This window comes from Acartia tonsa, chromosome 5 (assembly GCF_053477335.1).
Source record: "Acartia tonsa isolate MP-2025a chromosome 5, ASM5347733v1, whole genome shotgun sequence".
NCBI lineage: Eukaryota > Metazoa > Arthropoda > Copepoda > Calanoida > Acartiidae > Acartia > Acartia tonsa.
The window spans coordinates 15,230,197-15,247,972 of record NC_137264.1 but is presented as its reverse complement, the minus strand read 5'-3'; the positions used below and the strand labels follow the sequence as shown (position 1 = coordinate 15,247,972).

The window sequence follows — 17,776 nt, the reverse complement described above, 5'->3', positions numbered from 1 at the left end:
CAATCACACTATCACCAACACAGTTATCACTGGTTACATAGAGTCCAGCGACCAATCTATTGTCAGAGAGGTAGTCGTTGATTTTGACTTCTCAGGATCATTCATATATGGACTACCTAATAACCTATGCTACCAGAAGTAGACGAATCTGATGACGAATTGGATCAACTTGCCATAGCCCGAAACACACCAGCTATTAATTAGATCACTCTAATTACTAGTAACCAACCCAATAATACTCTTATACCAATCTGAAACACAAAATCAATAATTACATTGATTAACTTATTAAGCTGATAGATACACTTTAAATCATACAGCTATCGAACAGGGCACTCACATATCATGAGTGATCTTAATCTGATTATCATCTTAATGCTAATAAAATTTCCAGTCTCATCTACTCCTGAATACAGTAAATTCGTTGAACACATAGATGATGTTGTAGAAATTAGGTTGAGGTGTATGGTCAAGATTGAAAATTTCACACACTACTATTTCAAATCAACACACACAAAAAAAGAGAAAAACTTGAATAGTAATATAGCTAATGTTTTATGGCATAATTCTAAAATCTTCATACATTCACATGTAGACAGAAAAGTCCTGAACAATCAACAGTGCCAAAATACCACTGGGACTTTGCCTAAAGACTATTATTACTTGTGAAGCAAATCTTACACTAAAACTCAACCTAAGACAGACAAGACAAAATTGTATAAAACAAAAATATATATAGGACATGACTTAGATAGTACACTCCTCCACCCCAGGAGCCAGTATACTTAGGGAATATCATTAAATTGATTGAACTATCTAAGATCGAAATCTGAATCGTTGAGCATACATTTTAAATATTCTGAGAATACGCACATAAAAGAGAGAAAACTAGTTTAAGAAAATTTCACTTGCTTAAGAAAAATTGTAACTTTTCCTTGGTTCTAAGTTTACACGCCTATCACAGTATAAATTGAAAGCGAACATAGAGGTTTTCAAGAGATATCTGGACTTACAGCTCACACTGAAATAAGACTTCTTATGAGCATATTCACAACAGTATGCGTAAACGAACCAATAGCATATTCGATCTCACTCATATTCTCAGGTTGAATAAGGCTTTTGTCTCAATACTAGCACAAGGGTGAAACTTAGAGGACATTAATAGAGTTTTGGCAGCCGGACCAATTTTAGTAGTTTAATTAGCATATTGACATGTAAAATAACCTGTCAAATGAAGCTGGGACCACTTCTAGCTTTTATGCAATAGTCTTATTATAAGTTGCATTGCCAGAACTCACAAACCACTTTTACCACCTGATCTAACTCTTACATGATCATACAACACTATATCGTTCCTGGTAATAAAATACCACACTTATCGTTGCATTTGCGAGCTAAGGAAAGTAGTATTGGACCACCCGAACTTAAGATTTTTGTTAACCTAAAAACCCTATGAATTATAATCCTTAATAACCTTGTGGTTAACATTAGGTCTAAGAAAATATTCCGGATACTTAACCTATCAGCCCTTAATAATGCCTGAAATATACGCCAAAAACCGTATTGTGACAAAAAGCATATCTAATTTGTACATAACAGTGATAAAGCCAAAACTATTGATTAGGACCTGTGTGAACAAAACTATACTTTTCATGCTTTTATTATGAGAACACAGCAACAGTATATATTGTAATACACACTTTCACCCATCAATGATTTTATTTAAAGATCTAGTAATTAGGCAAAATCCATTGCCTACTCTCAAAGAAAATTTCAGCCAAGACAAAATTAAGTTTTTCTTGCATATTGTACTCAGACTTCTTAAAAATTTTAAAACTTCAAGCGAAAACCCCTTCAGAACTATAATATAACCCAAATACCAATGCATCTTGTCAACAAATGAATGACAGGTATATTACAGTTCTAACCAAATTAGATTTGAACTGCTATAACAACAACACAACTAATAATAATGCCATAAAATATTTAAGTTATAAACCATATGAACTAATTATAGCTCATACTATAAGAAGGGAACACTTTTGCTCTTCTTTCCTTACGCGATATTATATGCTGTACGCAATTTTTGATAAAACAGGGATATTTAAAAGTTTAAATAATAAAACTCCCCTATATCTACTTTAAAGACGCCAAAACCTGCTTTAATTGCTAATTAAAGATAAGATTACAACTAAAATCACATAAAAATAAAAGGTAAACTTACAGAAGATTCATGGAATTAATTAAATACTTTCCACATAAGACCAATCCTAACATCACACATATCCTCTCACAGTATTAATAAATTGCAAGTTTTCAAAATAAACATGGTTGAAAGGAGATCTGATATAAATACAGACAAGTTAAATACCCTTTCAAAATCAAAGAGTTTCAAACCAATTGACTAACATTTTGACACTTTCATAGAGGATACATAAGAGTAATTATAAAGTCTTACAATAAAGTCATGGACTAAAAGATAATTAACTAAACGATACATTTCCGCTTATAATTCTGGCCAAAGCAAAATCTGCGACCAGAAATATGTGCACAGTCATCTCTTTATGCACAAATAAGCAGCGGAATGATTACCACTATAACAAAATGCAAATTTAATTAATACAAAACCTATAATTCTGGACACGTACAGAACTCATATCTATAAAACATTGAACATAAATTATAATATCAGATTTCAAGACATATAAATCCATTCCAATAACAATCACTTGCGTTTCCGTTTACCCTGTAAACTCGGGAACAATATAATAGTATGTTATTCTAATCTGATAACAGAGATATCATAATTTATGTAGAATTTTCCCACTCAAGGTTATATATCCAGTGGTAAAATTTACGTCTTCTCTCTTGACAAGGGGAGACCAACCATATACAATACACGTCGACTAAATAAGTCGATCCCTTCAAAAATATTTATACACAAAAATATATAAAAGGAAAATTGTATATGTATAAGTTTTGAATCTGTATAGTCTAAACAGAGTCAAACGAGTAATACAAACTGTACAAATATACGCATGTCACTGCGTAACCCAATATATACAAAATTGAGTTAAAAGTTAAAATATCTAATACAAACTATGTAAATTACACAAGCATAAAAATATTATTAGACAACCTATATATATATGCCTTGAATTGAGATGAACTTGATTAGTTATTAAGCCTATAACCAATCTACATACAAAAAATATGTCAAAAACTTTAATTATAGTTAGAAACCGGAAACGCCCACTCAGGATCTAGCAGTAGCGAAAGTGGGATAATAAATAGATTTTGGAAAAATAAGTTAGTTTATCATAGAACTCCAAGCAGTGAAGACCTTATCTATTAGTGTAAGTGTATCAGTCAGAAAAGTAACTTTTGATTGTGGATATAAGCATTTATTAAATAAACTTAACTGTTTAACAATGTATCCTAAGATAATATTAATAATACTAAGTACGTACTACTATAGTACAACAGCAAAAACAATGACAGACTTGATACCCACTCACTATCAAAGTGGAGAGTATATAGGCTACACAGCTGTAGCAATTCAATCCATTCAAGTTGATATATCTGTAGGCAATACAGCGCCTGAAATAGCAATCTATGATGGCCTAAAGACTCAATTAGACATTAGCTACGATGGACGCACATTCACTTCAGCACAAACTAAACTTATAGGCAAGTTATATACCAAAAAGATTAAGGACTTGCTTATTGAAGTAATAAAACTTATCCGCAAAATCAAGGAAGCTATTGAAACAGTAACTCCCTTAATAAGTTCTAACCGCATTGAAGTGACTAATAACGTAAATAAACTTTCTTATAAGCTAGATCATGATAAGTTTGATTTTACACAGTTATTGCTTGCGGAGATAGTACCACAAATTGTAAGTGGTATAACTCTTCATGCCAAAGCAGCTAACTTTGTGCAAACAGCAGAATACTCTTATGTTGATAGCTTGAGCAACTTAGCCATCACAAACTTAGAAGAACTTAAAGCAGACTTAAACTTCAGACTTACTCTAATTCAAGATCTTGCAAAGACGGATATCACAGACTCTATTAAAACTTTTGTAAGGCAAGAACTTAACTTGGACTATACTCATAATCTTGGATTGGAAGTCCAAAGCCGTTTAAGTGGTGGTACAACATCATTCACCACTATCCTATCCATGGAATTAAGTTCTGAGCCAATAAAAATCTACAGATACGCACCAATTCCATTTGATGAATGCTATATCGATTCCATTTATTACTTGGATAAAACCAAAAGAGTATATAGACAATCTTACTATAACGCTTATCTACCAGTTGAGGCTGACCAGTGCCTTAAGGGACTACTTAGCGTTAATGAAACATTGATAACCAAGCACTGCCCTTTGGCAAAACAGACTTATCCCTACACTTATGTGCAAGATGGAATTGTCTTTACTAGCTTGAGTGAGAATACTAATCGCAGTTTAGAGAATGCATCAATAACTATTACATCCACTCCTTTTATTATAACAGGAGGATCATATAATCTCACATTGGGAGATACGATCACACAATTCGCATTAGGTTATGACCGACAGACCACGGCACGAACTTTACCATTTGCGTCAGAATCACTGTGCCCACCTAAACCTAAAGACCCATTGACCATTAGAACTATCTTCGCTCATATAGAAGAAATAGCTATATACGTGACGATAACAATTATCATGGTTATAATATTAGATAGGATCACTACATTCCTAGTCAGACTCTTGAAAAGAATATTAAGAGTATTCCAGAGGAGTTTGCGTATACGCGGTAGAACGCTTATCCCTCAACGACCAGATGCACATCATCATAACCTAATGGTAATCTACGGCAGGAGAGGTCACCCCGCCGCAACTACCGCTAGTTATCGACCTAGAAACTCAAACAGAATAGTCAGATAAATATACAAGTTAACATGATTCCTATGACTTGATTTCTAATGTATCCAGATGGAAAGACTTACGGACATTCCCAATGATATAAAAGACTTTGCCAAACGGAAAATATAATACTCTCGTACTTACCTATACAATATTGTACTTATATTCTTGTACGTTCTTATAAAAATCTCCACGTTATTATTATATGATTTATCTAAAAGGGTAATGATAGAAACGGTAAGAAAATAAACCACATATATAGTAACTATGATACCAAAAGAACATAGTAGGTAATGTTATTACTCATTTAATCGTTATAAAATAAGCGAACTTTAAAACTAGGCTAAACGCTTCATAAAGGTAACAATTTAATTTAATTATTATCACTACTAACGTGAAAAACGAACAAGTAACGCTTATAGAGTAGCTACGTAAATAGAATTTTACACAACATATATTAAACCAGTAATTAACAAGTAAATATGTAACTTAAAATCTCTATATTTATTTTAACAAAAGTAGATAATCTTTAGAAAAAGGTATAAAAATTTGACAAATATTTCTCTTTGGTGAAAATTATAAAGTTAAGACAATTTCGAAAACAGAATATAAACTTTCATTTAACAAAATCTTTGGAAAACAAAATTGTGATAATAAGAAAGATTTCTGATAAGTTTTAACAAATTTAGTTAATATATTTCTTTTTTTGGACTTAAGCTGTATACTGGCACATAAGAAAAATTCCGAGATCATTAAAAACAATTAAGCAATAAATGCAAAAACTTATATATATATATAGGCACACAGCCTATCAACGACTCTACTTGAATCAGGAAAATTCTATTTGGTGGAAATAAAAATTTAGATTTAGCTTTAATGACAGGCCTAAGAAAATTTTACCCCGAAACTTAAGTTTTACGGCTATTGTAGTAAGAATTAAAGGGATGTAAAGTTCTATAGCTTTGAAGAAGAATGATATATACGCTAAACCTTAATAAGTTAAACAATTCTTCCTTAATGAAATTACCCGATCAATGATACTACTTTAATTGCTCAAATATTAAAATTTACAAACAGTCTTTACATATCTCTCTTACAAGTACTTGAATAAGCATATTTAAATAGCTTTGTCTAACGTCAGTCTTTCAGTCTACTTAGATATCGGTTACAAAAAAAAAATATATATGCTATTTACAGGTCCTCTATATATATCACAGCACAATTAAAATTCACGATTAATGCACAGGGATGGATATAAATGAAAGATCAGAGAAAAGGTACTGAGGCGCAAGTTCGACTAAATATCTATATACATAACCCTTAAAAGCTAACAAGAATGAATAAATTGTGATATAAGGCTGAAATTAAAATTGTTAATATAATATTGAGAAAAGAAATTTAGTTCAACTATGACGAAAGTAATTGAGATTACACGAATTTTTAAATTAGGGGAAAAGAAAATACAACCTTATTTCCTTACAAACTAAGTTCCTTACAAGCTAACATGTAATGATATAACAAAATAACAATGGTGTAAATTATTTGGTCTTGTACAGTATGAAAGTCATAACGTCTAATATTTTACTAAATAGTAATCACTATTTTGACTAGTTACATAGATTAAGAATTTTGTCACACGTGTCTGAGCAGTTTTTGTCTAATAAACAATTACAATGTCTATGACCAAGCTAACATTCGCCACTTCAACGCGTACGCTTAGGGCCGGCAGAACCCCGTCGCCGAGGGACACCTTCAGCATCGGACTCCTCCCTGCTATTATCCGACGAACGCACAACTGAAGTCAGGCTAGCCGTCTCTGAGGCAGTCTCTGGCGGAAGAGATGGGGTGGGAGTCTCGACTGTAAGACACAGCCGCTCTAAACCTCCAACAATTCTCTCTGGCAATGGGAACCGAATCTCACTACCCATGGAACCGAACTGGCTGGATGGTATATCGATCTCGAACACGTCCACCAGAGGAAGTGTATTTTCCGCTTCCTAAAATAGGGAAGTAAATATTAGTTAAAACAGAAAATCTTAACAAATAATCAGGGAGAAATATAATAATACTTACCCATATAGATAATTGAGCAGCCCTGATACTTTTAGAAAATTTTTATTAACTCCGCTAAAGTCATAATGCTAACCATTGGAAAGGGAATAGCACTATGGTTAAAATAACTTATTGCATATACGCATAGCTAAAGTCACCAAATTCTTTACCTCAAGTCACGTAATTTTAGCGACTAGTAATATTAAACGAATTTAGCAAACTTACCGCTGAAAGATCCGCTGCAGATGGGGAATCAATGCGACTAAGGCATAGAGATGAACTATAGCTGGATCCTTCTGCAGACCCTCCAGTACTGGGCGGGCTAAACCTTAGCATGTTTGTATAATGTTCCTCCAGATTGATTGAGTTGGTCGCCTAAAATATAATAGATTTTATTAGTTTAATCGCAACACCAACAAAGAATCTAGGAAAATCAGGAAATGAGAATGCCTAAAATCCTGTAAAGCTATATGATTAGGTAGCGATTCGACCCACTTTATAATAGAATTAAAATCTTAGATCGGTTCAAAAATGCTTATGCAACCATACATTTTTAAGATTAATATTCTACCAATAAAAGAATTTTAGTTGCAAATACCTCTAGATACGTGTACAAATGTACAGCCTCTTTCTGAAAATTAATAGAAAAACTAAAGCATGGATACTTACATGTAGACGCTCTGTTTGATCAAAGATCAACGGACGGAAGCCAGGACTTCCCGACGGGGTGTCCAATCCCGCAGGCACATTACTTCCAGTAACTCGATCCTCAGTGGCAGACAGGCGGTGTACAGCAAACAGCCCAACTCTGGATCTCACTTCGGCTGGAGTCGATGGACTAGCAGAGGGAGCCTAAAACAAAAAGGAAACATTAAAGTCTTGATCTAACACTTAAAATCCCAATGAGAAACGTGCGGCACGAGCAAACTCTCAACCTTCCCAGAGGGAAATAATATTAGGTTGCTAATTAAGATTTTAGTAAATGTTAACTGGTATCTCAATTTAATTGCGGTAATCGAGCGGATTTCTCTGGTGACATAAAACGACGACAAACGGTGAGCGATATATATGGAAGAGCCGAAAGTCAACGTTGAGGAAGTGAGAATAGGACAGAACAACCCTGCAACATCATGATGCTTTATTAGACAAAACGGGTGGCTAGAAAAAAAATATACAAAACAGAAAAGAAATATACAACAGAAGAAAACTCACCTGTGTATCTGACAGAATATCATCCATCACAGAGGACGCGGCTTCGTACATGCCTGTATCCGACGGCTCCACAGTTGGCGACGTAACTCCAGATCTAGTCCTGTTGGTCCTGTTACCGCAGTGAAGAAGCTCAATGGTCCTGACGCCTATATTACGGAGGCGCGTACATACATCTCTTATCCAGCGAGCCAGCGACCTGTCTGAGGTGTTGTCTAAACGTGTTAGAGTCTCAAGCCCTACAGCACCGAAGAAGACCACTATGAGAGCACATGAAAACAAGCCTAAACCCAACAACATGTTAATTAAGCCATCCATGTTGAGTGCGTCCAGACTCGTCTTCTGGTCTCTCCTCGACTCGGCAGACCCAGAATCACCTCCGGCAACATCGTCACCAATGTCACCGCAGGAGTTCTGCATCAACGAATTGAGGAGAGACCAGATGATTTGTATCGTTCTACTAAGCATCAGTGAGAGATGCTCGTTGCCAAACATCTCCCCTTGATCCCTTTTGGACTCTACAGTATCAAAAGTACTTGTACTCCCATAGTCATCGACGTCAGCAAGGCTTGGCTTCCCAGACGCGTCGCTGTACACTGAACTCGAGTCGTCTAAGGAGGTTTCGAGAAGCGAGGAATTGGCAAGAGTGGCCGCAGCCGCTCTCATCGATTCCTCGAATCTTTCCTTAATATTCTGATGCGCGTCGAGGCTGTCAGGAATATACATTATGAGCGGATGTAAATTTAAAATAAAGGACTAGTGATTCTGAAAGGCAATATAGTAAAGTTAATTTTATGAAAAAGACTGTACACACGAATATTTTTTTGTTTGTAGTATTTTAAGCAACTGTGGTTGAGCTTCCTAATCATTAAAACTTTGATTTATCATTTTAAAAGTAAAATTCTTTAAGTTAAGGAATATGTAATTAATTTTACATGATTCAACGCTTAAAAATAGCTATCGCTGAGCTATCAAAAACATCTTCATTATGATGTATCAAGCAATTAAAAACTTATGTACTAGCTAAATCTGAATATTTTCAATGACGTTTTAAAAACACTTTCGATAAAGCTAGCTAAATTTAATTTTTGTAAGCGACCATTTTAAAATAAATATGGTTGAGTTACTCGTAACGTAAATAACCTATTAATTAGCGTCATTATAATTGAATTAAGTAAAAAGAAAATCTTATTTTAAAACCTATAGTAAAATTGTTTTAGAAGATTTGAGTCAGGACTAAATAAATTTTGATTATAAAAAGGGACGCTGTAATCAAAAGTTAAAACGAATAAAATGATGGAACATATCTGTGTCAATATAAGTTTTGCTTACGATGAACGAATTTAACTTTTGCAGATGGAAAACGTAAACAAAACAAGGTACGTCAATTTACCTGATGATTCAGATATGTCCTATCAAAACTACAAATATTATATAAAACAAAATTGTCATAGATTGAAGATATACCCATAGTGCTTCTAACCCACTTTCGATCAAAAATATAGTGATAAAGGCCTTATCGACGAAGAAAATAAGATTCTTGAGTCTTAAATAGAGGCTAACGAATGCAATAATGAGCATATCAACAATCTATAACATAAAAACATTCATATAAAACAAACGGGTTACTATATTTTATCACTTTTATATAAATTCTCTTGGAATTTAGCGGTAAAATTAAACACTCGAACGCAAGCTCCGCTCGCAAGGACAATTATTAATGAAATGAGCATAATTACTGGGCTGCCAGCTTTTTATAACCTCGCTCAAATCCAACCCCTATCACTTTTGACCGCCCAAACATAAACAAAGGGTTGACAACTTATTGTTACGTAAAATTTAATTACGGACGTCGAACGATATATTCTGTAGATATTAAGTCTAAAAGGTATACTTGACAAGCGATGTAATGTAAGACATTAGTCTTTAAAATGATTAAAATTTATTCGTGTTAAAAATAAAATAAATACAGCTAATGCCAACAATGGTATAAACCATATGTACATATACAAAATATACAAACAAGGGTTACCAACTATTGTTAGTAAAATCTTATATTTATACATATATACGAGTAATGTAACCAAAGAAATTAATACGATATGTAAATACTAATTGTACTTATAAAATTTTATATAAAATATTGTTTAAATTCAGGAAACAGATATAATTAACAGAAATAGAGATAACTAATCAATCCACTATAGGTCTATCTGTAACGAAAAGAATTTCTAGAATATCCCATGGATAAAATGATTAATAAAAGATTATTAAAACTTCTTTTGTTTAGATTACCATAGCCAGGATACCCCAAGGAACCGGTTGGAGCACGTGCACTAACTCTTTTTAGGATCTACCATGGACCAGCCTGGAGATAACCTAGATGATCATGGAGTATTAGAGCCCTACCACCACCCTACCTTGGACGGATTGCGGTTGTGTTCCTGTCAACACCTTGACACTATAGACGAGAACAACAACATTATCACCACACCAGAGTATGATGGATTCTCAGAGAACCTGTCCATCACCATCAGGAATTTCTTGTTAAATACAGCCCTGAATACCAGAGAAGATAGTAGAGTGGAGACCGATAGTGACCTCAGCTCCAGCAGCACACTATCCCTCTCTACAAATGACCTCAACCAACTCTACTATGACCTGGAAAATCACTCAATCACCTTGGACGAGAATGGTAACGAGGTAGCACAAGTGGACGCCCTTGGCTACATATCTACCTCACCCCCGACCTCAACCTACACTTCGAACGAGAGCATTTCACCACCTAGTTCATCATCAGAAGAAGCTGAACTATCCAGAACAACCAACGCAAAAACATTTATTGATGTGACAATGTTAGATAAAACTAAACCCCTCAAGAAAAGAATGTATTCTATTTGGGAGGTTTATCATCTTGTATACCCAGCTATGAAAATACGCAAAGCATACTTTCTTAATGGAAAGCGTATTTAACTTAGCTTGGAATACATTTATAGTTTATTATATATGCCTATATACTGGGACTACTAAACTTTTTCTTTTTCTCTTTTTTCTTTTTTAACAACTTACCCCCATTGGAGATGCGACCCTCAATTTTCAAATTCTTTGAACGTACATATGAGACTTTTACAGAAATGCTTCGCATCCACAACTATCTATCTATGCTTGATATAAAGTCAACACTTTATAGATCATATTATGAATCTTTGATTGACACGTGCCCTGCAATTATCTAGTAGCACTCAGGGGCAAGACACAATTACTTTAGCTAGGCCCAAGGCATTATTTGTATCAATTTATGCATTCATAAGCCTATCTTTACCTATATGACACCATATATGGGTAACGCTAGCCTATTCATGGTAATCTGTATGTGATTTGCTAATAGTATATGTTTATTAAAGATATTATGTTTATAGTTAATGTAATCATATAAACAACCAGTACATATATGTATGCCTACAACCATGCCTGATTTACGCCACATATTAACACACAGATATTTAATTGCACAGACAAACACTAAAATCCTGGTCCAGAGCTAATGTTATAGCATGTACCTCTTGAATTTATTCAGTTATTTATTAACTCTCCTACCATCAACTTCTCTTTCTGGCTTTAAAAGGTAATGACTTAGTTGTTTGGCATGCATTGTAGTTTAAATTTAGGCCCCTTAGTACTTAGCATGAATTGAGCTCAGGCCTTATGTTAGAACTCTAACACTAAGCACAATTCACTGCTTGGGACTTAGGGCATATTTCAGTCCTACTCTACTTATAACTTTAACACTTATCCTGTAAATATTTTCATACTTAACTTATGCACTTGTAATATAAATACACTTTATAAAAACATTTTCCTTCCTTAATACTTAATATACTTATATAATTCCGATCGAATATCAAAACCAACCATTTATTCTTAGGTTAAAGCAACATAATACCTCGCGTGGGTCTTTTGTTGAGCTTCCACCAGCTCAACCAAATTCGTATTATACTTGTGGGAATAGAGGGTTAAGCATTCTAAACAAGCGAACCGACGATGAGAATGTCTATGTGTATTGCATTAAAATTAGGTTTTAGTAGTACTCATAGAAGAGCGGTCTCCATACCTAAATATGGACAAACGCCCCATTCGCACACACAATATAGGCTAATCCTTTGGCTTATAACAATCACTTTATTTTTTTCACGGTATAACTTTAGTAAATAATTGTCTAGATTGTATGTTAAACTTAACAAATTAAAGGATGATAACATCCATAAAAGCGAAGAAATCAGACAAAATCTGTACAAAAATCCGGGGACAACATGGACATACTTACAATCTAAGACTATAGAGATGAATTGCCCATAACATTGTACCTAATATCACAAGAAACAAACCACCCAAAAATTCGATAAATTAGATAATTAAGCTAAAAATTCATCATGTTTACATAGGAAAATTGTATTTAATATAAAGTTGCTGTGTTTTCTGAACTGTTATAGAACTCATAACAACAAGTTTAAAAGAATTCTGACATGCCTAAAAGCTTAAATTACGACGGACAGATGGACCGACCATAAATTTAGATTGATATTATGACATTGTAACTGCAAAATTTTGACAGGGTATTAGGTTAAGTTTAATAATTACCATGAACTATATGGCCATTTTTATTTAGCGGCGGTTGACAGTCGGACGGACAAACATACCCAAGTTTGGGACAAGCTGCAAATAACTTTTGTTTATAAATTGTTATTAACTAAACTTTAAAACGCCACAGAAATAATAATCCAATATTCTAAAATCTTCGTCTGTCATGTAAAACTATTTAATTTTAGAATCATTTTTCACAATTTATATTGAAGGAGAACTTATATACATTAAATGTAACTCGAGTCACTGTTTAAGTTTTACTAAGTTTCTGTTTTCTATGTATATATGTGTGTGTGTATTACGAATCAGTGCCGGGTTTTAAAATATAATTATTTTTTTTAGAAATTATTCAATTGATATTTTTAGCGCAGCTATAATTGTTTCTTGAAAATTAATTTTTATTATAAAAAAAAACTTTTGTCGTCTCTTTTATCTGCAGTAATTTTGAAATATCTACAGCCGTTTTTGTAGGAGCTAACCTATATAATTTTGCTATGCCACAGACCCAGCTTATGCCAACAACGAAAGTAATTTGAAAAAAATAACAAGATTTATACGTGTTTTTCATCTGCTCCCCCCCCCCTCAATATTTTTTTAGATTTATTTTACTTGTTGGTTATACCTTGTTACTGATAATTGACTCTTAAATATAAATTCTTAAATTAAGAGCTAATCTATAAATTTGGTATGCCACAGTCCTATTCAAATTATAGCGGTTAAATTAGGGAGAGTACCGGCCTAGATTTAAGAATCATTATCTTGTTGTAGATTTACTACGAGATGGATACAATAATTCCACTTTCATAATAAAATTGTAATTGCCAATTTTTTCAAAATTATGATTGATAAAAATGTTTTGTACGGAATAATGATAAGACTTAAAGGCTAAAATTAATAAGAAATTGTGCATTTAAATTTTTTTCCCTTTCAATCATACATTGCTTTCTTTTTTATTATTTAAAAACTGTACCTGCTAAAAATCATTAACAAATGAAAAAAGATAAGGGTTTAGAAGGGTGTTCAATAAAAATGACAAAACTATGATATATGTTTTTTTAAAGTATAGGTTATTTAGACACATTAAAATCGTCCCTTTGTTTTGAAACTATGCATTAAGATGCCTATAACATTAGGGTATTATAATCTAGATAACTTAGCAATTCTCAATGATTTTCAGGGATGATAATATGGACGATAAATTAATGTACATTTCCAAAAATAATGATAATGCTAAACAAAAATAATCCTTTTGTATATAAAAAATATTGGTTGGGAGGTTTGGACACTATTAGTTTTGAATTAACGAATTACAATTCAATAAAAGTACCCAAAGTTTTACAGCCATCAAATAAAATACCAGAGTTTTAGAACTTTGGGTACCATTTTAATTTACAGTTTAATATCCCCTCCTTCCGTACTAGTTCTTTATTCTCAATTAAGTATTTAAACTTGATGTAATAGAAATGTACAAAAATCTTATCACTGAAAATTCTTTTAAATGTACATTAAAATGTGGTTAATACAAAAAAAACTGGGCTCAGCTGCCGCAGCTGCACTTTTATGGACGCAGCTTTGAGGAAGATGTAGTTAGCCGGTAACATAAAGACAGCCAATGTCTCTATTAGCCGGTGTTGCTAAATTTCTGTCGGCTACGGCCTCAAAGCAATGAAAAAAATTCAAATTTTTACTCTGTTATTTACCAAAATAATTCCTATTTTCTATAATTATTACTTGTTAATGTTTCTATTGACTGAAAATTGAAAAACAAAAATGGTATAAAAAGTAGGCCATAGTATTTTATAAAGTTCATTATATTGATATGACATATACCTAGATATAAAAAATCAGGAAATATTCGGTAGATAAAATCTTCCAAAGTTTAAAGTTAGACATGAATTTACTCTTCTGTTTCACAAAGTTAATTATTTGATTTCTAATTTCATTAACAAAAAAAAATTGCCTTTTCAGAAATAGTAGCCTCGGATAGCCTATAGAGAGAGGGATGCAGCACGAGATCTTATATTGGTGGATCTTTGAACCAAATCTTAATGACGTGTATGATTATATGGTCAAATGCCCTTCAGATCACCAACCCTTTGATTGCACGACCTTCTTCTGGAAGTACAAACTGTGCATGGTAATCAATTGCGCCTGATTTAGAAAAACTAATTTCCCCTGATCTAACATAGCAACAGTAGGAACCATTTTTAAAGTCTTTAAATTGACTAAATACAATCACATATCTTCGTCTGCTATAAATTTCTTTTTTAAGTTAGACTGACTATTGTGCCTTATTGAATATCTAGAGCAATACATCTATTGTTTATCTTTAAAACTTTATGTGGGGGATAAAATGATCCATTTAAAATTGAAAGGATTTAATCCAAAGAGGTTTTAATATTTAATTAGTCTATCAGTAACAAGGATGACAACATACATAAAAGCGAAGCACTAAAACAGTAGGACAAACGGACATTAACACTTATATAGTGTCAGAACTGAATAATCAGAATATAAATGTATAAGAGTCGAAGCAAAGTTGTAAGTAAATTTGTTGAAAAAATGCTTTATACAGAATTATGTTTATGGACATACTTACATTTTTAGGACTTGATTATAGAGTTGCTTCGCTAATAACATTATACTTTGTTGTCCCAGGAATCAATATACCAAAAATCAGATCAATCGGATGATCAGAACACATAAAAATTTGTTGTTAAAAAAGTAAAAAAATCAACATGTTTAAAATGGACGTACGGACATTTTGGTAATGATTATAGAGTTGCTACGCTTTCTAAATCGTACCTAATTACTAAAGGAATCACCATGCAAAATTTGAAATAAATAGGACAATTCTAACATGCCTAAATTAACGAAAAAAGCTATCCGTTACGGACGGACGTACGGACGGACCGACCCTAATTATAGAAAAGCTTCGCTTTTAATAATTATAGAAAAGCTTCGCTTTTAAAAATAGAATTAAATATAAGTAGTAGGATGTCTTTCTATACGTCCGTTTGTTATATTGGTTGCTACAATTTAAAATTTGTGTAAATATCATAGGAGGGGAGGGGATTCTTAGCTCGCTATACACTCTGAGGGAAAACACCATAATCTATTCTTACCATTATTTTCTTCTAGAGTTTCTGTCATTATCATCTTCAAATTAACTTCACATTCTTTCATTTTAATATTTGATATCACATCCTTTTTGTTCAAGATCTAATTTATATATGTTGTAGTGTCTATGGGTTGATGAGAACCTAAAGAATATCTTTGTTCTGGATATATAGGCCAATAAATAAAGCCCAAAAAAACTTACAAAGAATTTTTTGCTTATCATAAGACAAAGAATATTGTGTTTTTTCTTTTCTTTTAAGGAGATTTACAATGGTCGTCTTTTCTTGTTTTATCATAAAAAAATATTAAATGTTATTTAGGGCCTGTTGGTCCGTAGTGGATAGCTTTAATTAGTAATTGTGACATTTTCTATAGATTTAGAATTTCCCTTGAGGATTTCTGAGACAATTTGGGATAAATTGGAAAATTGGCAGCTACTTAACTTAGCATAGCAGATACAATAAACATCGTTAAAAGTATATAAAAATTTAAACTTTTAAAATTGATTACATCACATACAAATGTTTTAAATTATAAGTGTTACTAATGGTTAATATTCTGTACAGACAGACAAAATTAATGAGGAAAAGATGCGCTTCGTTAAATACATATTTGTAAGTTTGCAACTTAATAAGGAAAGGAAAAAGAGAATAAATATGTATGATATACATTGGAAAATAATAGATGTTCTTCATTAGATAACTACCTACTGCACCCTTGAGATCAAAGGCTTTCTATAATGTTATTATAAACAAGGATGACATTATATATAAAAGCAAAGCTCTTGTCTTAAGGACAAACAAACATTAACGCTTGTAGAGTGTCAGAACAGAATAAGCAAAATAAAAATGTATAGTTCTAAATAAAATTGTAAGTAGATTTGTTGCCAAACTGGTAAATACAGGATTTTGTTGAAGGATATAATTATAATTTCAGGTCTTGTTATAGAAATGCTTGGCTTATAGCTTTGTACTTTGTTTTCATAGGAATAAGTATTCCATAAATAAGATGAATAGATTATTATATAATAAAAAAAGTTTTTGTTAAAAAGGTAAAAGATCAGCAACAGCATGTATCAAATGGACTTTCTGGTGACGATTATAAAGTTGCATCGCTTTCATGCCTAGCTGTTATAGGAATCATCATGCAAATTTTGAAATTTATAGGACAATTCTAACATGTCTAAATCAACGGAAAGAGCAAACCTTTACGGGCGGACGGACGAACCTACCCTAATCATAGAAAAGCTTCGCTTTAAAAATGTCTACACTAAAAACTAAGCGATGGAGTAAAGTCAATTAATGTGTCTTTCAGTTGGGGAATGGGAGACTTAAAGAAATGATAAGGATAGGGACAATAGAGCCAACATCTTAAACTAATACTCTAAATATCTGTCTATCTATTGTTGACAAACCGCATTTAAGATGAAAAGGAATATGGAATTTTGCTTAATTTATAAACCATCCAACATTATATTCATTTAGATTAGATGATATGGTTGAAGGAAAAGTATTCATAAAGAACAGGATAGACTAGAATTTTAGTATATTTTCAATGCCAAGCGTTCGGAAAGGGAGGGAGAAGACATTAAACTGCAACTCAAACTTGTACCCAAATATATTTACAATCACTATTTCTCATTCGTTGGTTGCAAAACTTTGGGTATTATTATTAAACTTCAAAGAAGATGTGTCAAAACTTATCCACCAATAGTTTCTTTCTACAGAAGGAGGGGTGATTTTGTTTATCATAATTTGAGGCGTACCTAGCTGCAAAGTGATATTTTCATTTAGATTATGATACCCTTGTACATGAATTTATGAAATCTAAAGAATCTA

The 17,776-nt window shown here is 32.7% G+C and overlaps 1 protein-coding gene across 3 annotated transcripts in view; it reads right to left on the bottom strand.

The window, feature by feature from the left end:
• Positions 1 to 15,986, bottom strand: part of LOC145318839 (choline transporter-like protein 4) — a 47,925-nt gene extending 31,939 nt beyond the window's left edge. For all 3 annotated transcript variants that reach the window (XM_080160490.1, XM_080160489.1, XM_080160491.1), the window contains exon 1: positions 15,944 to 15,986. In XM_080160490.1, coding sequence (XP_080016616.1) covers positions 15,944 to 15,977 — 34 coding nt within the window. In that variant the 5' untranslated portion in view covers positions 15,978 to 15,986. The remainder of the gene's footprint in view (positions 1 to 15,943) is intronic.
• Positions 15,987 to 17,776: the final 1,790 nt, after the last annotated feature.